General features: G+C 48.0%; 1 protein-coding gene across 1 annotated transcript in view; it reads right to left on the reverse strand.

The window, feature by feature from the left end:
- PLXNA4 (plexin A4) overlaps positions 1-23498 on the reverse strand; it is a 577474-nt gene that overhangs the window by 121589 nt on the left and 432387 nt on the right. The window contains exon 9 of the mRNA XM_073328857.2: positions 3667-3867. Within this exon, the coding sequence (XP_073184958.2) occupies positions 3667-3867 (201 nt within the window). The remainder of the gene's footprint in view (positions 1-3666; positions 3868-23498) is intronic.

Raw genomic sequence — 23498 nt, forward strand, 5'->3', positions numbered from 1 at the left:
TCAGATGACTGCAAGCAGCGGGGCTCCCACTGCTTCCCACGGGGGAGACTGTTCTGCACGCTAACAGATCTCACCGTTACGGCCATTCTTCCTGATAAGTTTTTTTTTCAACACTCCTCCTAAACACACCTTGCTTTCCTTTCATCCCCTCACTCTTGGGTCAGCCTGGCTGCTGCACACAGAATAAGAAGTGCAATATGTAATGGCAGGCGGGGTCTGTCTGGGTGATAATTGCATGCCTTGGGTGATGTGATGGAGCGCGAGGCCCAGGCTGAGAGGCTCAAGCCACCTGACAAGAGCAATAATTGCCCTGAAATGCACTGCCTGGTGTGACTTATTGCAGTTATTAAATGCAATATTGCCATGAAGGCCAGAAACAAGGCAGAGCTGGACTCGGCATTCCAGTGCCAGAGGTGTGTACAGCATCACTGACAGCCACTCAGAGAGGCTGATCCCCTCCCAGTGGCCTCAGGACATTTCTTCATTGAAGTTGGAACTATTTAGAAAAACTTCTCTATTTAAAATGAGAGGGCCTGATTCTGATCTCAGCTACCCCAGTGTAAATCCAGAGTAACTCCACAAGGCCAGCAGAGTTAGGGCCTATTCTGATCTCAGCTACCCCAGTGTAAATCCAGAGTAACTCCACAAGGCCAGCAGAGTTAGGGCCCATTTCTGATCTCAGCTACTCCAGTGTAAATCCTAAGCAGCTCCCATGACTTCAAGAGAGTTACTCCCAATTTACACCAACATAACTGAGATCAGAAATTGGGCCTAGCATTTCTTTTTCTGTGTTGAAGAGCTAGTGGGGCTGGGTAAGGACAGGGCTTATTGGGGGAAATAAGGGGTTTGGCTAAAGCATGCCGCACCTTGGCTGTTCTGGACTGCTGACCCCACCTGTAGAGGGACTGTTGTAGCAGGGTGCAGGTTAGATCAATCCCTGGGCCTGCTCTAGCTTGTGCCTGGGACCATGCTGGTTCCCAGAAGGCAAGAGAACCTGGGAGGCACAAGGGTGGACTGAAACCACCTCTTTTGGTCCTGTGTTGAGATCAGCTTGGCTGGAATGGAGAATCTAGCAGCACCGGCACAGGCAGATCCATTCCCTGTCCTGAAGAGCTCAGTTCCCAGGGGCTGATGGCTATGTAAGGAAACCCATCAGCACAAAGGGACACCCAGGGGAACCCTCGTGGCAGTCCCAGCAAGGAAGCCAAGGCCTGAAAGGGCCATGCGGATGGAATGTCATTTTCACCTGGAGAGGGGTCGCTGTAGACACACTGAGGGGAGCATGTGGGGGAAGCTTGCCCTGCTGCTCCCCATGCAAGGTATCTCAAGCTGCCCCCCCCTAAAATGGAGACACTCTAAGTCACTGGGCACATGTGAAAATCCTGAATTTCATCTCCGGTTCTGCCAATCCAGCACCGGATTCACTGTATCTATATCCAGACTGATACTGAACAATCTAATAGTGTCCCTGGGAATTCACGGCGTAGACTGGCTGGCTGCTTTCTCTCCCCACTACAGCTTTATGGCCAGCTATAAAGACCTTAACAGATCCCTATAATACTCCTCTTAACTTCCGGCTTTCACTCACATGAAAGGAAATGGAAGGTGTTTAATGGGCTCTTCATTTTTCAAACCACTAATTTCTGCAAAATCCTGAACTCAAGCGCTCACCAGTAATGGAAGCAGGGGGACAAATAGGGGCTTTGATGGGGAAATGCTCATTTGTAACTGATCATAAAATGCAGTTAACAGCCTATAATCTTCAACATGCTGTTTAATGCAACAGAATACGTAGTGTGGGATATTAACAGGCTCTGCCTGCGTTTGAGCACTGGAGCTGGGGTGAAGTGGCTGATGCCTGTAATTAGGCCTTTGAGTAATAAATTTCAAATAACAATAATAATGATAATACAGCAAAATCTATACATGAAATCATACTGCCTGGGCAACCTCCTGCCTTGAAAGACCCCTTCCACACTCACACACACTGCTGGAAAACCAGCTCCAGTAAGAAACCACTTTTGGCTCTTAGGATGGGTTTTCCTTCCATGATCCTCACATCCACTCTGTAAGGCAGGGCAGAGTTAGTAATCCCGGGTCACAAAAAGGAAGGAAATTTAGGCAAAGTGACTTGCCCAGACTCACACAGTAAGTCACTGGCAGGGTGAAGTTGTGATTCTAACCATTCCACACCACTTCTCACTCTGGGCCCTTTAACGCTCCCTGTTCTTTGTCTATCTGGGTTCTCATTTGGCCCCATCACAATGGTACTGACTGTGTTAATCTTGATTCTTTCCATTACTGTGCGAAATATGCTCCCTTTACAGCTGTTGCTTTGGATTTCAAGTTATGGCCCTTCTGAACAACTGTTTCATCTCTTTGGATTCTCCTGCAGGACAAACTGAGCATGTCAGGATGCTCATGACTAGTGAGGAGTAGGGGACGAGGAGTTAGGACTGAGTTCAAGTCTTGGCACTGCCGTTACCTGCTGGGTGACCTTGAGCAAGGCCTGTCAACTGTCTGTGTCTCAGTTTCCCCATTTGCAAACTGGAGATGATGATCCCTCCCTGATAGGGGGTTGTGAGGCTCAATTAACTAATGTCTACAAAGCTCTTTGAGATAATTGGATAGAAGATACTGCAGAAGTGCTCTGGATTATAACACTAGGGTAATAACTTGGCATTGCGGTGAAATGGGAGGGGCTGGGAGACTTGGTAGGCTAGGACTGGAACCACAGGGGCAGATGCATGAGAGTTGAAGAGACCCGACAGAGCAGTGGACGGCACCCCAGCACTGCTACAGCAAGGGGCGCTGCAGATCAGGACTGAAATGCATTCGCAGAGTGGCGTGCAGCACCCAGTACTGTAATGCCAAAGGGAGTAGAAGGACGGGATTGAAGTCCTGGAATTAGCTCTGTGTGAGGCCCCAGGACTCTAAAAGCAGCGCATATCATAGTTAACCTAGCTTTGATGTCGCACTTTTCAGCAACAGATCTCCAAGCACCTCACAACCTTTCATGGATTCCGCCTCACACCCCGCAGGGGAGCAGAGAAGTGCTATTAGCCCCCTGTTACAGGGGGAGAACTGAAGCAGAGAGGGTGGGCTTCACAAAGGTAGTCAGGGGCCACTGAAATCAATGGGAGATAGGAGCCTAACTACCTCTGGGAATCTGGGCCTAAGTGACTTGCCCTGGGCCACACAGGAAGCCTCTGGCAGAACAGAGAACGGAACCCAGGTCTCTTAAGTCTTCGGCTAAGGTCCGAATGACTAGACTGAGGTGCATCGGCAGGGCTGTGCGGGGAGCCCAGCACTGGAGTGGCAGGGAGGTCAAAGTGCAACAGCAGTTGTGCGAGGCAGCCTGAGCAGCTTCCTCCCAGCACTTCCCTCATGTCCCCACGATCTCCAGCAAGGCCAAGGGGGCTGTGAAGCGTGGCTCCCACTCCTGGGAATGAGGGTGAGGTGCACGCTGTGGTGTCGGAGAGGGGCCCATCTGCAGCAGTACGTGTGGGGCTGATCTGGGGGCAGCTTGTTCCCTGCAGTAAACCCAGGATGGAAACTAGGAATTGGTCACCTTCCTTCGGGGTTCCCACCAGACCAATGCCTTGGGGCTCTTTCCCCTCACCCCACCCCCACCCTGCAAAGGGCCCGCCCGAGGGACTCCCTCACCGAGGTGTTCTGGCACTGCACGCTGGAGCTGTTAAACCTCAGGGCAGGGACCCGCTGCTCGTTGCCCTGGATATTCAGGATACACTCATAGCCCCGCTGCCCCGACTGCGGCTGTGGCAGGTTCTTGGCTTTCAGGGTGATTGGCTTGATCACTTCCACGGGCACCAGGATCTTGTCTGCCTGGAGCAACTGAGGACAGTCCTGGGGGAGAGGAGAAAACATGCCAAGCCAGTTAGTCGGAGTTCCATGCCCCAGACTGAGTCCCCCTGTGTTCTAGATAGAGCACCCCCTCCCAACATCCCCTCACCCCGCCCCCCACACACACTGCAGGCTTGGCCTGTGAGGACTGGAAGAAGCTCCCTATGGAACTCCTTGGTGCCTGAGCCTTAATCAACTCGTGGGAAGCTTCTATAAAGATTCCCTCTCTGCTGGGACTCAGCACTGCTCCACTGCCAAGGCACTGAAAGAGGAAGAGTCTGGGTGAAGGCACAAAGCACCTGCCACCCTCAACAGCCAACGAACACTCAGTAGAAAAGCTGGTTCCAGATAGACATGGGCTCATGCCACAAAATGTAAGTGCCTTAAATTTTGGGGGTGTTGAGATTGGGGGTTCAGGCTTCACCTACCACAAGGGGCAGGAAGAATAATGGACGAATCAAAAGCCTGGATCCAAATATCCTGAAACGTTGGGAAAGATCAGCTCTGGAAGGGAATCTGATGGCTGAGGCCCATCTAGGAGGCTCTGTCCTGAGCTAGTCAAATAGAGCAGCCCCCAACAGATGGGCTGCCCCTGCCTTTCAGAGGGGGAAGGAATATAAGCCTCGGAGAACCTTTGGGGACATTGGGAAGGCAGTTTGGATCAAAGGGGCTCTGTGAGCACAAGACCTGCTCTACACACACACAAGGAAGTAACGGTGTGCAATTAAACTGATGTAGCTAACCCAGCACAACTCTGCATATGGGCACTTTACTTGAGTTTAAACCTTAGCATCGCCAGCTAAACCAAAATAAGTCAGGTTTAACACCCATGCAGAGTTTTAAACCTCAGGTTTAGACCAGTTATCTACATCTGTTTAACTTCACACTTTTAGTTAACAACTTGTGTATGCAGACAAGGCCTGAGAGATTATCATCAGGGATCCCTCACTGCACTGCCCCCAGTCCTTCACACCACCTGCCCTCTGCCAGGATCAGAGCACCGTAGGGCAGAGTCTGCTACATCAAGCACACCATGCAAGCCGTTTCACTTTGTCTTGCTTGTTCACACAAAAAGCACCCGCAAATACTCCTTAGCCGGTTACAATCTATACGGGCAAATGCAGATGAACCATTTATGTCCCTAGGCTATTGTGTAGGTTGCATGTAGGGGCGTGGGAGAGGGAGGTTGAGGAGAATGACTGATGTAGGAGTGGGGAGGACACTGGAAGGCTTGAGAGTGGGATTTATGGCTTGAGAGAGTCTGGGAACTTGTTTCTGCAGGTGCTGGGAGTATTTTACGGAGGCAAATATCTAAGGAAGATGGAGAAATGGATTAGACGTGTAACATCTGCACTTATATCAGCTAGGAATAGAACGACAAGGGGCATCAATTATCACACTGCAGAGTGTGAGCTGATTTGCTACTGGGGTCAGGAAGATATCCCAGCCACACCCACCACATGGGGTAAGTTAGATGCGTTAAGGTGGGGGGGGTTCACCCCTGACCCTGAAGCATCTGCAATTGGCCACTGTCTGAGTAGGGACACCGGACCACATAGTCCATTGATCCGTCCTGGCATTGCCACCTGTATGCACCTACATCTACACTATGTTACTGAGAGCCCCAGAAAAGCTGCTGCCAAGAGATGAAGTGATGCATGTCTGCCAGGGACCCCCAAGACGGCCAGCACAGCCGAGGAGAGGCTGGACGTGACCACCAGGGGAGCAGCCTCCCTCAGACGAGCTCCTAGTGAGCCACAGCCTGGTTCTGAAGTTGCCTGCCCCTGGCAGAAACTGCCCTCCCTCCAGGCAAGCCCCCTCCCACCTTTGCGGAGTTGCCCCTGGGGATACAAGGGTGAATCCACCCAGGGAAAGCAATGGCACTGTTAAGAGTAATGGATTCTCGATGCGAGAACAGCCGCTCTGCCTTCAACGAGGCCATGCCACAGCCAAGTTCCATACGGGCTTGAATACACTTAGCACCGTGGCTGGGCTGGGACAACTTCCCCTAGGCATCCCTGATAGGAATGCATCCAGCCCAGCCTTGAACAAAAGGCCACTCTGGCATCACTAAGAGGCTATACTGTTGCCTTTGCCAACCGGAGGAGGATTTTCTCAGTATTACGGCTCCATGCCACCATCACCGGAGCCTCCAAACCAGGTAGAACCTCACCTCAGGCCTGGCCCAAGGGTTAAACTGCGACTCAGTGGGAGTGAGGCAGAGTCCAGCCCAACATTATAGAGATCAACTGGAAGGCAGACAGTTCCAGGGGCAAGTAGAATAAAAACAGGGAGGCTCTTGGAGTGAGTGGGCCCCAGTCTTGACTCAGTTTTGCAGAGACTTGGGGATGAAGATATCTGTTCATTTGGGTCTGCGTGGGGTTCACTACAGTTACAAATCCAAAATCTCAAATGGAAAAGCCATCAGAATCCATGAGGGCCACCACGTTTCTGGTGAGAATCATTCGGCCTTGTACATTTCCCATGGTCTCAACGCAAGTTCCCACAGCAGGCCCCAGGTTTGCTCGAAAGCAGGTGCCCACTCAGCGATCTCATCAGTGAGCATGGTGTCTGAGTTTAAACTCTGTAATGGAACCAGGCCCCAGGCATGCGCTGCATCACTTCCAATTTGATTGCTCGCTATGTTGCTTGGCTTTCATTGCACAGGGGGTCTGCTTCCAAAGGCAACTGAAAGCCCTGGTTTTCTCCTTGCCTCAGTAGGGGCTAGGCAGTCCAGCCAGGGTCACCTGTGGCAAAGCTTCCCATAGAACACAACCCAAAATCACCCCCCTGCTCCCGCACCGCCCAGAAACGTCTTCTGCCTCCAGCTACAGGGCCGCAAGTGGGGACACATTTACACAGCAAATCCTTGGGGTAGAAAGGTGGGCAAACCCTATCTGTCACTGGGGCAGGGGATTCTCTTGACATTCATCAAATATAAAGGCCTAAGAACCAGGTGGGAGGTTGAGCGGGGAAGATATTACCTGGGAGTCACTCCAAGCCCCAAAGACTGGATTTTCTTGTTTCCCTTTATCCCTGTTCCACCTACCCACCTGCCCCCTGCCGCCAACTGCTCCCCACAAGCACCGTAACCTTTCTGATAACACTCGTTTCAAGTTCATTAACAAGCGGTGGTTGCAGCAGTCCCAATAAAAGACTCGTTTGCATATAAAAAGGTTTGCGGCTCTGTTAGGAAGTTCATTATAGATAATTGGAGAGGCGAGCGCCATAAAGAGGAAATTCTCACAATGTGGCTTTATCTGATTGACCTAATGTTCTTTCTAATTGAAATTTAAAAAGGCAATTTCTTTGGATGATGTACAATACAAACCCATGGCACTCAGTACTGGCCCCAGGTTCGAATCTGCATCCAACACTTACTTCGTACGAAGTGTGAGGAGGAACTAGCTAAATAACCCTGATCCCAAAGACACTCTGCGGTAATTAGCTATGGGTGTTTGCTCAGGCTTGTACCTTTAAAGGTAAGAAGTCTGCCTGCTAGCAGCAGGAGGATTCAAGAGTGTGAGACGCACACTATCATGGACTCTACATTTGTTCTTCCTTTGTTGTTTTCCTTAATCTGAAATACATGTCACCTAGGCTGAAAAAGCACCTCTTGCCCTTTGTGTACATGAACCACGACAGACCCACCCTGAGTGACTGAAGCATGTAAGGGCCTGATCCCACTATCGCTGATTAGTAATTAATGGGAGTCTTTCCACTGACTCCAATGGGAGTTGGATCAGATTCCAAGAGAACCAGAAAACTAATCTCATTTATACAAGGCATGCATTACAGAGTGGATCCTAGATAATTTATTTAACTTGTGTAGTTTAATTCTATCATTCCATGTAACTCTTTATATTAAGCTAATAAGCACACACTCAAAGCTCGTAATTCGCCCTGTTGGCACAGACACCCACTGCAAATGGCTGAATTTTGCCAGTTAGCAAGTCAGTGAACAGAAAATAAAAACAACCAAGGATGCTATAGCATGAAATGGACTCCTCATTTTGCCAATGATAGTTTAGTTTTCACTATTTATAAATCCTTGTAGTATGCTCTATAGCTTCAGAAATAAAGTCTTATATAAGAACAGATATATTGGATCAGACCAATAGTCCCTCTAGCCCAGTATCCTGTCTTCCGACAGTGGCCAATGCTAGGTGCTTCAGAGGGAATGAACAGAACAGGGCAATTTCAAGCGATCCATCCCCTGACGTCCAGTCCCAGCTTCTGGCAGTCAGAGGTTTAGGGACACCCACAGCATAGGGTTGTATTTCAGACCATCTTGGCTAATAGCCATTGATGGACAAATCCTCCTGGAACTTCTCTTAATTCTTTTTTGATCCCTGTTATACTTTTGGCCTTCACATCTCCTGACAAAAAGTTCCACAGGTTGACTGTGCGTTGTGTGAAGAAGTAATCCCTTAAGTTTGTTTTAAATCTGCTGCCTATTAATTTCATCAGGCGAGTCGTAGTTTTTGTGTTATGTGAAGGGATAAATAACATGTCCCTATTCACTTTCTCCACCCCAGGCGTGATTGTAGAGACCTCCACTATATCCCCCTCCACCCCCAGTCATCTCTTTTCTAAACTCAACAGCCCCTGTCTTTTTAATCTCCCCTCATATGGAAGCTGCTCCATTTCATGCTCCTAATCATTTTCATTGCTCTTATCTGCACCTTTTACATTTCCAATCTATCTTTTTTGAGATGGGGTGTCCAGAACTGCACACAGTATGCAAGATGTGGGTGTACCCTGGATTTATATAGTGGCATTATGATATTTTCTGTTTTATTGTCTATCATTTTCCTAATGGTTCCTAACATTCTGTTTGCTTTTTTGACTGCTGCTGCACATTGAGTGGATGTTTTCAGAGAACTATCCATAAGGACTCCAATAGCTCTTTCTTAAGTGGTAATAGCTAATTTGCCCCTAATTGTATATGTATAGTTGGGATTACGTTTTTCCAGTGTGCATTACTTTGCATTTATCAACACTGAATTTTTCATCTGCCATTTTGTCACCCAGCCACCCAGTTTAGTGAGATCCCTTTGTAGCTCTTCGCAGTCAGCTTGGACATAACTATCTTGAGTAATTTTGTATCATCCACAAACTTTGCCACCTCACTGTTCACCCCCTTTTCCAGATCATTTATGAATATGTTGAACCGCACAGGTCACACTATTTACCTCTCTCCACTCTGAAAACTGATCATTTATTCCTATCTTTTGTTTCCTATCTTTTAACCAGTTATTGATCCATGAGAGGATCTTCCTTCTTGTCCCATGACTGCTTAGTTTGCTTAAGAACCTTTGGCGAAGGACATTGTCAAAGGCGTTCTGAAAGTCCAAGTACACTGTATCCATTGGATCCCTCGGTCCATAAGTCTTGGCAATATGAGACTTCTATCTATCTATCTGCTAATACGGGCCTCACCACTATAGTATCTGAATGACCCCTCTAGAGGAACTTCAATTAAAACTTTGCTGAGAGGTGGAGGGAGATCTTCAAAGCTGTACTGTGCAGAACATGGTTAATGAATGTTGTGCCAGTAGAAAGGGCTGGATTGACAGTCCTGAAAACAGATGTCTTTTACTCACAGAACAACTACAGTACAGAGATACTGCGGTGATGGGCACAGGATAGATTGATAGAGAGGGATTTTTGCCATTGATTTCAGTGGAACTAGGATTTCACAGAGAGAGAGAGAGAGAGATACCAACGGCTGGATGGGCCACATTCACTGATCTGCCCTCTCCAGGACCGGGGTTACAACAGTACCAATGGTACTGTGGAACCGGGCCCATGCTCAGAAGGGGCCCTGCCCCCCTGCTCCACCCCAAGGTCCTACCCCTGCTCAGCCTCTTCCCCCGAGGCTTCCCTTGTCCCTTTCTGCCCCCTCCCCCCTTCGCCCCCCTGCCTCCTCATGCGAGTGGTGGTGGGAGCCTGGGGGGGGGGGGGGAAGAAGAGGCCAAGTGGGGACGGGGCCTCAGAGCAGAGCAAGGGCGGAGCCTTGGGGAGAAGAGCCCAAGCAGGGACATGGCCTCAGTATGGAGTGTGCGGGGAGGAGGGAGTGGGGCCATGGTCTGGGCACTGGGACCCACAAAAGATGAATCCAGCCCTGCCCCTCTCACCCTTAAAGGTCAGGACTGTGATCCCTCTCATCCCTCCAGGTCAGGACTGAGATAGTGGGAAGGCAGAGCAGGGGAAGTTTTCCTTGTATTGATCCACAATACAGGTACTGCATGGGAAAACACAAGGCTTCAGTCTGTAAGACTTGCAATCTGGCACCTTTAGACTCTTTAAAAACACACAGCCACTCTCCCCAAAAAATCCCAGTGGAATAAACCAGTGCGCTTGGGTGAAGTAATAAGCAAGCCATCTCTGTACATGGAGCAGATGGACACTGTTGATTTACAGGGCACACTATGCTTACATTATTACCCCACTAATTCTTATTGTTGTAAAATTAAATTTAAAATTTACAGGAAGAGTATCGGGGAACGTTATTAGGTTATAAAGTGGAATCAGGTCAATGCTTTGCCAGCAAAATTCCAGGCTTCATAAATGTCTGGATATACATCCTCCAAATTTACATCAGCACTGGCAGCAATCAAACTGGCTACGAAAAGCTCAAGTGGCCAAAGAATTTTTTAATGCACCGTATATTTTAACTATATTTCTGAAGTTTATCTTGCCATTAGAGTGACTGGCGGTGAACAAAAGTAATAATATATAAAGAAAATGCTCATAACGTTAAAGGCAGCTGATGAGGAGAAGGCAGTGGGATTTATAGAAAGTGTAATCATCTGCAGAAATAATAACAGAATAATTGAGGACTGGCATAACTGTGGCGACCAGCAATTTGATCTTAGTTAAGGGTCACAGCTAAAAACTCTGGTGACTCCATCACCATTGAGCATGCTTCAGCCCAGGGCAAATGGGCTGAGCAGAACTTTCCCTGCAATTGCAGCTCCAGACTGCTGTGGGCTGGGTTGCGGCCAGGTGATGAAACTGTCTCATCTGTGCTCTCAGAGATACCTCTCTGGTGCCCGGGCAGTGTGGAGGAGGATAGGGCAGAATGGGTCTAGCTTTGGGGAAATTGGTAGAAGGGTCTGTGCCCGCTAGAGAACCCTCCCCACCAGAGTCTGGAATTGAACTCAAAATTCTCACGTCTCAATGTTCCTCAGTTTTTAGCTAATATCTGTGAAATACACTAGCAAAGCATCTCATCCCCCTCTCATGCTGGTTCACATAGAGGATTTATAGATTTTAAGGCCAGAAGGGACCATTGCGATCATCTAGTCTGACCTCCTGCATAACACAGACCACAGGAAATCCCTCAAGTGATTCCTGCTTCAAGTCCAACAGCTGTGGCTGAATTAAAGCATATATTTAAGAAAAATATCCAATCTTGATTTTAAAATTTCCAGTGATGGAAACCTTGGTAAGTCGTTTCAGTGGTTAATTACCCAGACTCTTGTGCATCTTATTCAAATCTGAATTTATCTAGCTACAACTTCCAGCCAATGGATCTTGTTACACTTTTGTCTGTATGTTTTTGTTCCCCCGTGTAGGTTCCCCATGTAATTAAGTCACCCTTTAACTTTTCATTGTTAAGATAAATAGATTTAACTCCTTGAGTCTATCACTATAAGGCATTGTAACAGGCAGCTTGGAGGGCCGGACAGCCTAGAGGTTAGAGTGTGTGGGGCTCTCAGCCCCCTGTTTGGTTGAGGAGCCTCAGTCTTTGAGGACGGGGGTGGGGTGGGTGGACCTCAGCCCTCCCTCTCCACTGGGTCCCAGTCCAGGGCCTTCTGTATGTCAACCCCTGAATGGGGGAGGGCGCCTCCCAGCAGGGAGTCAAAATCTGTTGCCCTGAGCTACTTTCTACCAGTCTGTTCAGTTTGCGGTGTGGTCCCTCTAGTCCAGTCTGCTGGGCGGCTTGCTTCCTGTAGGGTCCCATCTTGGGCATTGCCTTGCCACGGTGCCAGGCTCCTTTGGGCGGGCACCCACAGGTTGTCGAGGACGAGCCCCGCAATGTCTCTGGGGTTCGCTCACTCAGTTAAGTCACGTGCTGGAGGTGCCTAGGTCTCCTTCGCACCTTCCCTGGCCTGGGGAGACAGTGTTGGCTGTCACCCCCTGTTGGCTGCCTTGGCTGGCTGGCTAATGCTCCTTCCCCTCAGACAGGGAGGCAGCTAGCTCCTGCCTCTGCGCCAGTTAGCCCCAAACTGAGGCAGGTTCTCTCCTTTTGTTCCCCCTCCAGGCCTGGCATTGGCTGTGGGTAGAATGGGGCGGGGCTAGCTGGGCCCAGAGGCTCTCTTTAACCTCTGCTGTGCTGGCTGGCAGTTTCTCTCCTTCATCACAGGCCTGTTTTCTTAATCATTCTTGTGGTTCTTCTCTGAACCTTCTCCAATTTTTCAACATCCTTCCTGAGGCGGGGACACCAGAACTGGACACAGTAGTACAGCAGCGGCCACACCAGTGCTCATATTCCTCTTATTCCGCCCTACTCTTACTCAGTATTCCTCTGTTTATATATCCAAGGACCCTATTGGCTGCAGTGTTGCACTGGGATCTCATGTGCAGCTGATTAGCCACCATAATCCCCAAGTCTTTTTCAGACTCACTCCTTCCCAGGATAGCCCCCTGGAAGTATAGCTTACATTCTTTGTTCCTAGATGTATGGCTTTACATTTGGCCATACTGAAATACATATTGTTTGCTAGAGCCCAGCTCACCAAGTGATCTGGATCGCTCTGTATCAGCGACCTGCCCTCTTCATTATTTACCCCCCACCCCCCAATTTTTGTGTCCTCTGCAAACTTTCACACTAATGATGTCATGTTTTCTTCCCGGTCATTTATAAAAATACTAAATAGCAAAGGGCCAAGAACCAAGCCCGGTGGAATCCCAATAAAAACACGCCCACTCTATGATGATTCCCCGTTTCCAAATACATTTTGAGGCATTTCAGTGAGACAGGTTTTAATCCATTTAATATGTGCTGTATTGATTTCTTACCGTTCTTAATCAAAATGTCATGCAGTGCCAAGTCAAATGCCTTACAGAAGTCTAAGTCTCTATTACAGCAACACTATTACTATTATCAATCAAACTTGTACTATTATCAGAAAATGAAATCCATCTATTTTAGATATTTATATGGCCCCATAGCATCAAAGCCCCTCACAGGCTTTAACGGGTATCTTCATAACACCGCTGTTAGGCAGGGCAGTCCTATTACCCCCATTTTACAGGTTGAGAACAGAGGCACAGAGACCCTTAAGGGTATGCTTACAGTGCACACCAGGCCTGGGCTCTGACTCAGGTTTCAGCCCAAGCCCTGCTCCCATCCACACAAAAATCAATCTGACTCAGGTCAGCAAGCACTCATGTCATAAATATAAAGGGAAGGGTAACCACCTTTCTGTATACAGTGCTATAAAATCCCTCCTGGCCAGAGGCAAAACCCTTCAACCTGTAAAGGGTTAAGAAGCTAAGATAACCTCGCTGGAACCTGACCAAAATGACCAATGGGGGACAAGATACTTTCAAAGCTGGAGGGGAGGAGGAACAAAGGGTTTGGTCCGTCTGTGTGATGCTTTTGCTGGGAACAGATCAGGAATGTAAACCTTGCAATTCTTGTTAAGTTAGTAAGTAATCTAGCTAGAAAATGTATTAGATTTTCTTTTGTTTAATGGCTGGTAAAATAAGCTGTGCTGGAGGGAATGTATAGTCCTGTGTTTGTGTCTTTTTGTAACTTAAGGTTTTGCCTAGAGGGATTCTCTATGTTTTGAATCTGATTACCCTGTAAGGTATTTACCATCCTGATTTTACAGAGGTGATTCTTTTACCTTTTCTTTAATTAAAATTCTTCTTTTAAGAACCTGATTGATTTTTCATTGTTCTTAAGATCCAGTGGGTTTGGGTCTGTGTTCACCTGTACCAATTGGTGAAGATTATTATCAAGCCTTCCCCAGAAAAGGGGGTTTAGGGCTTGGGGGGGGGATATTTAGGGGGAAGACGTCTCCAACTGGGCTCTTTCCCTGTTCTTTGTTTAAAACGCTTGGTGGTGGCAGCATACTGTTCAAGGGCAAGGCAAAGTTTGTGCCTTGGGGAAGTTTTAACCTAAGCTGGTAAGAATAAGCTTAGGGGGTCTTTCATGCAGGTCCCCACATCTGTACCCTAGAGTTCAGGGTGGGGGAGGAACCTTGACAACTCAGAACCCAGGCCCTAGTATTCTGCTATCTGGATGGGCCAGAGCACTGTCATTTTGGGTGTGGATGCAGCTCAACCCACAGATCCATGCGAGAAAGTCTATGTATTTCAATACGGTCATGTTGGCATGGCTGTGAGACCTGAGTCTAGAAACTGTAAGCCCTGGTTTACAATGCAAAGTGGATGCTCAAGTCCAGGCTTGGAAACACCAAGTCCACAAACCCAGGTCCCACAGAACCGGGTTGACAATGCAGTGTAGATATACCCTAGGTGATTTGCCCAGGGTCATAAATGAAGTTTGCAACGGAACAGGAAATTAAACCCAGGTCTTCTAAGTCCAAGCCCTCCACTCTAATAATTGGACCATGCTTTCCCTAAAGTTAGTTTGACAAGATCTCTTTTCCGTAAACCCATGTTAACCAGCATTAATTATACCACTCTCCTTTAATTCTTTATTAATCAGATCCCAAATTAGCCATTCCATTATTTTGCCCAGGACTGATATTTAACATTCCTATCATGGTAGCACCTAAAGGCCCCCTTGCACTATGTCTTGTGTGGACACGGGCTCACAGTGATTAAACTGTGAAATAGCTCTCCAGGGAAGAGGCAAAAGCCCCCTTGCTTGGGAATTTTTAAAATGGATTGAACAAAGTCATAGAAAATGGCACAGAGAACAGTTCTGCACAAACTGCATGACCTAATAATGTACATCTTTCCACCTCTAGTTTTGATGAACCTGCATCCTTCTTTCTAGCATGTACTCCTTTCAGTGAACACGCATACTCATCTTCAGTACTTCTGCAAAGACTTTGATCAAAGGATCTCAAAACCCTTTATACACATTAAATCATTAACCCTCAGAACAGTTCCGTAAAATTGTAAGTATCATTATCTCCATTGTACAGATGGGGAAACTGAGGCACGGAGTGGTTAAAGCCCATAGCCACACAGTAAGTCCATGGAGGTGCTAGCAACACAACCCAGATTTTCTCATGTCCAGTCCCCACTAGAGGAGCTGTCACAGTGCGGCAGAGATGAAAGGTGCTGTCATGCCAGTTGGGCACAAGTGGCATGACAGCTCCTTTTGCAGTCTCTGCTCCTTTCTGGCCCACGGTTGCAGTGAAGTTGCAGCACAGACAGGTGGAGAGCATTCTGGAGCATCTTGCCCACTGTCCGTTGCCCATCCAGTGTGATAGCCCTGGATAAAAGGAAACTGTGACTGCTCAATGAAGAGGCCAAACCACATGGGGACAGGATTGCTTAATGCACCTGAGACTTCTTTTCGGGGCACTCCATACACAACCCTTAAAAATGAAACTATATGTGAACAGGAGTTTGTAACAGGGTCTCCACCTCTAGAGCCTCCCCTCATGGCCTGGGACAGCCCTGCGGACAGCCAGCCTCAATTTCCCTCTGAGGTTTGCAGAAATAATTCTCACAGCATAAATCTTGAAAACAACATTCCCACTCTCTGGGAGTCTACTTTATTTAACCTAGTCCAGCAAAATGAGACCCCTTTTCACCCAGGCTTTCCACAGCCCTCCTCCTGGGATTACTAAATCCTGGCTAGCCTGGCTCACAAACTCACCCCTGTAGATTAGGGTTTCAAAGCCTTCCTTCTAGGCACTGTGGGTTGGCAGAGTTGTTCTTCCTTCCAGCAGCTCCTCTTGCTCAAGTTCCGCTTCACCCAAAGCCTCTCCCTTAGCCACCTCTGAGGTCTGATTCAATCCCATGATCCACCGACCACATGAGATTCATTTTCCCCTCCTGGGGAGCAGAGCTGGCTGTGTCCCAGGTGGGGCCAAGACCTGTCTCCCTTTAAAGGACCAGCCACCCTGTGACAGAATTCTTTTTGGGACATTTCCCTTTTGCACCCAAGGTGTGATAGCTGCATGACCCCCCTGAGGCTACCCCTGCCCCGCTCAGATACTTAGCTGGCCCAACAGAGCTCAATGACACATTTCCCGTTGACTTCAGTGGGATCGGGATCAGGCTCTACGGCTTTTATTTTGAAAAAAATATGGAGATGAAACCCTTTGGCCTCTGCAACTGGAAGGTCAGAAGAGTGACAGTGGGATTGTTCCCACCCTCTTTCTCCCACAGATTGGTGACTGCAAGAGATAAAGCCCAAGCCAAAGCAAAGAGATGTGTGGCAAAAGGCAGGGTCTGGCCACAGACTCCGGGGACTATGGGAAAGGAGTAGCCCAGGCTGAGTGGGAGACACATTTCAGTGTCACCTTTTATCTGTTGGCTTAACATCTCCCCTTCCTGAGAGCTTTTCTCCTTGGCTCAGGCCTAGATGCTCAAAGCTCCCAAGGGAGCAAATGCAGTTGAAGTTAAAATGGGGGAAAGAAAAAGCCACATGCTTCAGAGGCAGGTGAACACCCAAAGCAGGCTCTGAATGGTGGGGGGTTTTCTTCCTCTTCGTACTAGTGCAGGGGTGGGCAAACTTTTTGGCCCGAGGGCCACACCAGGGTTGCAAAACTATATGGAGGGCCAGGTAGGGAAGGATGTGCCTCCCCAAACAGCCTGGCCTCCACCCCCATCTGACCCCTCCCACTTCCCACCCCCTGACTGTCCCCCTCAGAACCCCTGAACCATCCAATGCCCCCTGCTCCTCATCCCCTGACCGCCCCCTCCCAGGACCCTCTGCCCCTAACCGCCCCCCCCCGGGACCCCACCCCCTATCTAACCCCCCGTTCCCTCTCCGTGACTGCCCCCCCGACCCCTATCCACACCCCCGCCCCCTGACAGGCCCCCTGGGACTCCCACCCTTATCCAACCCCTCTGCTCCCAGTCCCCTGAGTGCCCCCCAACCCAGCCCCGGCCCCCTGACCATGCCGCTCAGAGCAGCAGGTCTGGCAGCCGCACTGCCTGGCCGGAGCCGGACACGCTGCCGCGCTGCCCTGCAGCAGCACGCAGCCCGGCCACCCAGAGCACTCCCCACGTGGCGGCATAACTGTGGGGCAGGGGAGGGGCCGAGGTCTAGCCTCCCCGGCCATGAACTCAGGGGCCGGACAGGAAGGTCCTGCAGGCCGGATGTGGCCCGTGGGCCATAATTTGCCCACCTCTGCACTAGTGGCAACCACCAGGCCCCCAAATAATACTACACTCCTTACGTCCTGTGTTGCAGACAGAAAGCTAGATAGTCAGAAAGTCCCATGGTTGCTCTGGGCATCACAGCATTGTGACACTGTATCAGTGCATGAGGCAAAGCAGCAGCATCTCACCCCAATGCAACGTAATAGTGGGAAAAGCGAAATGTTGCCATGCTGCACTCTGTGATTATTTTGTCCCATTGGATAAATAAGCTCAAACCACCACAGCAACAAGTCCAGCTGGTAAGAGTTAGGGTTATGGATAGTACATGGTGCCAGAGGCTTCTTTCATCTCCATCATTCCACCTCTCAGTGCTGTTCGAGCACATCACAGTGGTAGGTCCTTGGTTAGCCGCTACCCAAGGAGGCCAGACAAATCTCCCAACAAGGAGCAGACCTGCAGAGGCCACGTTAGTTGGCTGGGAAGGGAAGTGGAATGGCAAGATGTGGGGTGGGCACTGGGAGACCAAACCTGTTTGAAACAAATCTTAATTCTCATTGCAATTTGGCAAGAGACCTCAGCAGAGAGAGCAGCTGCAGAGCAGCCCTGAGCCAGCAGCGATTTCCGGCAGATACAACACTGCAGGAATAAGGAATCCTGATAAGAAGTAGATGAGAAGCAGATGCAGTTTTCTGTGCGTTGGCTGTCTGGACATGTTGGCTGGAAGATGGCAAAGACAGCAGGCATGAAGGCAATGGGGGGAGGGATAGCTCAGTGGTTTGAGCATTGGCCTGCTAAACCCAGGCTTGTGAGTTCAATCCTTGAGGGGGCCATTTAGGGATCTGGGGCAAACATTGGGGACTGGTCCTGCTTTGAGCAGGGGGTTGGACTAGATGACCTCCTGAGGTCCCTTCCAACTCTGATATTCTATGATTCAGTACAAAACCAGACTGAGTCACACAGAGCCAGGTCACATCTAGTCTCTCTTCTTCCCCATCCCATCCCTGACCCGTACAAGACTGTCCCTTAAAGCCAGTTCTCTAGCCCAGTTTTAAATGTCCCAAATGACAGAGCTTATTAATACTATTTGAACTGCAATAGTACCTGGAAGCCACATCTGAGATTAGAGCCCCATTGTGCTGGATGCTGTACAAACACACCGTAAGAGACCGTTCCGGCCCCAAAGACCTTACAATCTAAATAGATAAGGCAGTGAGGGAACCAGAGCAAAGAGAGGGGAGCTGGTCATTGGCACAGCCAGGAATAGAAACCACATCTCCTGAGATGCCATCCAGCGCCTTATCCACTAAATCACACTGCTTTTCAGTAATTTCCACTACACCATTGTCTGCTTCGCAGTCTAACAGATCTAAGATCTAATGGATAGGGAACGTCTTCTGACAGTCTACATTTTCCTTATTTAATCTCATCTCATTACTCTGTTACACCCCTTTTGAATATCCAACTAAACAAGTCCTCTCCCTTCTTGGTGTTTGCAGTAGAGATGGGCTGGGACCAAGCCCCCATTTTGGAAATTCCCTCAGTCTCTAGGGTGTCCAGAGCCACATCTGGATTCAAACCTGTGACTTTAGACTTTCCGCAGTTTCCACCTTTCAAATACTCGGAAAGGACGGTCCTCTGTAGGACTATGCCTTTAACTGCTCTGCACTCTATGGGTTTTCCAAAGACTTCAGCCAATTAGAATGTAAGCACTGGTCCTTTCTCCACTTGCACGGTCCAGCTGGGGGCGCTGTGGAGGCCAAGCTCAAAGATGCCTGCTTGACTGTGTCTTAATTGAGCTGCTGTTGGCAGCTGTCTCCCAAACTCCGCTCTCATCCCTTCACCTTCACTTTTCTGTCAGTCCTCTCTTCATGCTCATGCAAACGCAGCAGGTTGCCTGCAAGTTGCTATAGTAACAAAACCTCACTCTTTTTTCTTAAAGATGGACAGGTGCCAGGATGAATGAGTGGATAATCAACAAGAGGGGAAGAATTAGAGGCAGTGACATTGGCATCTCTATAGCTGTCACTGGATTCCCCGTGGAATGATGACCCCATTAATGAGCAGAAATGGAATTTTTCGGCAGTGACACCTTAAGCAGCTGTGTCTCAGGACAGGGACAGAAGGTGGTAAACCAGGCATGGGTTGGAAGTGGAGTTGTTGTCACAGTAATGACTGGACATGTATCACTTCAAGGCCCTGTCCACAATACGGGTGCAACCTGTTCTTGACACTAATCAGCCACGGGTGTATCTACACAGCAGTCTTTTTCCAGAACACAGCCATGATGGGCTATCTGTGTCTGTAGCAATGCATTCTGGGAAAATCCAGGTTCCTTTGCCGTAGTGCCTCAGGAGGTGATAGAGAGCCCAGAGGGCATTCACAGAAACCAGCGAGACATAGGGCAATGCACTATGGGAAGGAGGAGGACCAGTGCGATCGAGTTACATGGGCATGGGTAGGAAGCCCTGACTACACTACAAAATAACTCAACGTGCCCAAGAGGTTACAGGAAGTTCACCTCGTGCCACCTCAGCACTGGGGATACTCAGGACAGGACAGAGGTGCATCGGCAGAGCTGGAAGGAGGGGGAGAGGGAAGAAGTTTCACCAGCACCTGGCTCCCAGTGTCACTCTCCGCGCCCCTTTTTCACAAGCACAGTCATCCCCCCACCCCCCCACGTTTACTCAGTCAGAACAAGCAGAGGGGCAAAGAGAAATCAGCGCATTTCACTGCAAAGGCCTCCGGTGCAGCTCCTCATTGAGTGTGAGACAGGCACAAGCACTTGGAGACTTGGTGCACGGCTCCTCGGCAGCTGTTCTCCAGCATGCGGCTCCCAGGGCTTTCTATTGCTTTTGACAAATTAATATTTGAAGCAGTTGCTCTTTTATGTGGGCTTTACTGTCATTAGCACGTACAACTCAACATAAAACACTTTGGTGTGCGGGTTTTTTCTTTTTTTCCCTTTTAGATGACAGATGAAAATCCTGTTAATGAAAAGCTTGTTTGGGGGAGGAAGAAAAACACAAACAGACACACACAAGCTGGCTGAGCATGGAAAGATGAAAACCTCCTTCAAGGTAATTAAATGATTATGTAGCTTTTAAACCCAGCAGATAACAGATTTGTTATCTGGGTTAGCTTTTTGCTTTTCTTTTTTCCATACAAAGCTAACATCCTTGCAAGGACCAGAACAAGATAGTGTTCATCTTACAGAGCAATACAGCACAAAAGGAACCTTAATTCTTTATCCCATCAACTCAAGTAGGTTACTCTTGGCTTACCATCAAGCCTGAAGACTCTACATGAGAATTGCCATGCCAGATCAGAGCAGATGCTCACCTACAGGAGGCAGCATTGTTCTAGTGGGAAGGGGCTCTGCTACTAACCAGCTATGTGCCCAAGGACAAATCACTTTGCCTCAGTTTCCCTTCCTACTCTTTGACTGTCTTGTCCATTTAGATTGTAAGATCTTTGCACCTATACTGTGCCTAGCACAGGGGCCACGATCTCAATCATGGCATCTAGGTGCTACTGTAATGCAAATGATAGGCTCATATGCTGTCTTCAAGGCTGGCGGTTCCAGATGCAGGACACCTAGCTGTGAAATAAACTACCTCTCCCCTTCTCCCTAAGGGATTCTTAAACCTCTTTGGCTTTTGCAAATGACTCCTTGGAAAAAACAGTTTAGTATTTAAATCTCTGATCTGCTTCCTCATCTTCCGTCTCCTCCCCACCCAATAGAATAACATCAACTCCTTTTATAAAGCCGGAACTCGCTTGGTATATTTCAAGCCAGCAGACTTAGCATCCAAAAATATGCTGTAAAAGGAAATTATATGTCAGGGTGAAGTATTCCTGCCACAAATCACCCTGAGACATAGTCAACTCTATTTGATTGAGTTCAACGCCATAATCATAAATACTCTTTTTTTATGGGCCCTGCTGAAGTTCTTAACCAGAAGCAAACATGGCACTTCCAATCAGCTCCAAAGCAACTTTATTCATGCCCACCTTTCCAGTGCTGATTCACCAAACTGTTGCCTGGCTTAGGCATGAGATGAAGAGCCAAAGTCCTGACAGTGAACTTCTCTCTGTTTGTGTAATTTACAGAGCACATGCCACCAGAGTATCTCGGCACTTTCTGTGAGTAGGGTCAGTGCAGTATCCTGGCTGAATTCCAAGAGCCAATTCTGCATTCCTAAAACAAGCAAAACTACTATTTGATTAAAGGGCCACAGGCTGGGCCAGATTACCCATAGGCTAATAAGGCTATAGCCTTTTAGGCCCTACAACAGGCCCTAATTTTTAGGCCCTCCTATTTTTAGACCCTACTGTAAGCCCTCCATTCCATATTGAAGTAACAGCTGGGTGACAATAGCAGGGGCCATTGGAAATTTTTTGTCTAGTTAGATATTGCTTTGTACAAATAAATCCATCAAGATTGTGAATTCAACTTATGGTGGTTGTGATTTTGTCTCTGTGGACTAAGTAAGTGTTTGTGGGCCCAAGCAATATTGAACTTTGTACACAATAGGCCTAAACCAGACAATAGAAACTATGTCAAAGAAAGGAGGATGGTAGAAATTGGAGGAGGCCAAAGAAAGATAGCAAAGACAAGAAGCAGTGCTGAAAGGTTCTCTCTCTCTCCTAATGTTTTTTCCTCTGGTGGTGAGGAAGTCCAGGCGAATACCAGCCCAAGTGAACCTGCTGCACCTGATGAAAAAGGCCAGCCTCCTGTGACTTCTCTAGCTGCCGTCTCACCCCACTCCTCTGAAGACTTTCCCAGTGATAGTAATACAAAAATATCCTTCTCCAGCGATCTAGGTGAGTGGGACATGACTTCTCAAGATCTCATTGCATATTGGACTGACAAGGGCACACAGAAATGCCAGAATCTAGATGCTGACTTTTCACTGACAAAGTGAGAGTACACCAATCAGAATCGTTATCTGACCAAATCAGTATTTAAATATGTGAAGCCTAACACACTGGCAAGTGAGAATGGCCCATCTATTCACCTTCTAAGAAGAAGGTGTACTGTTTCTAATGCCGCCTGTTTTCTGATACCAAAAAGTGGGGAATATTCTGCGAAGGCTTCAGTGGTTGGAAGAATACTGCATACATTACCAATCATGCAACGAGTGAGCAGCATACGTTGTCAGTTAGCAGCTACCATGCCCAAAAGAAAGTTAGTGGCAGAATTGATACCCAAATGGAAAACCAGTTTTTCGAAGCTCGTGCTTATTGGAAGAACATTCTCAGATGCATAGTTGAAACCATACTTTTTCTTGCTAAGCGTGGTGCCATTCTGTGGCTCAGATGAGACTGTTGGATCGAAACACAATGGCAGTTACCTTGGCGTTCTAGAGCTAATCGCTAAGTTCGACCCTTTCTTCGCTCAGCTCATCAATGAACATGCAAATAGTGGAAAAGGCCATACATTGTATCTATCAAAGACTATTTGTGATGAATTCATTGCACTATTGGCAAAGAAGATGCTACCAGCCATTGCAGATGAGATCAAAGATGTGGGATATTTTTCAGTGTCTGTCGACTCAACATCAGATGTGTCACATGTAGATCAGCTGACCGTCATCTTGTGTTATGTGCTACCCAGCGGAACAATTGAGTGTTTCAGGACTTTCATAAACATCACCAGCCACACAGGGGAGAAACTTGCCTCGTATCTATTCAATTTCTTCATTGAAAATGGGATTTGACATCAGCCTTTGTAGTGGCCAAAGCTATGACAATGCAAGTAATATGAGTGGCAAATATTCAGGGATACAGGCCAAGATAAAAGAGCGCAATGCTTTGGTTGACTACATACCATGAGCTGCACACTCACTCAACCTTGTTGGCCAGTCTGCCATTTATTGTTGTGTTGAAGCAGTTTCCTTGTTTTGGATATGTCCAAGAATTGTACAGTTTTTTTCTCTGCATCAACCAGTCATTGGATGATTCTTAGAGATTTACCACCAAAGGGATGCCCAGTGCCCAAATCACTCTCAGGGACACGGTGGAGTGCCAATGCTGAATAAATAATATGTAAATATGTATGTAGAGAAATGTTTGATGATGTCATTTTTTTTCTTTTTTGCAATATGTAATTCATACTTAGGCCCTTCCCTCCCATTAGCCTTAGGCCCCTCATAACCTTAATCCGGCCCTGGCCACAAGAAACTGGTCCCAAATTAGGAACCAAATCTTGAGGTCTTTATTCTAACTTTTACTGACTTCAGTGGGTGAGAACTGAGTATGGAGCTCAAGATCTGATCCTTGGTAATTATATTCTGCAGGTCTAAAATTTCCCCTGCATGTTCAACTAGGGTATTCTTCTCTCCTTCTATGGATCTCGTTCA

The sequence above is a fragment of the Lepidochelys kempii genome, chromosome 1 (genome assembly GCF_965140285.1).
Source record: "Lepidochelys kempii isolate rLepKem1 chromosome 1, rLepKem1.hap1, whole genome shotgun sequence".
NCBI lineage: Eukaryota > Metazoa > Chordata > Testudines > Cheloniidae > Lepidochelys > Lepidochelys kempii.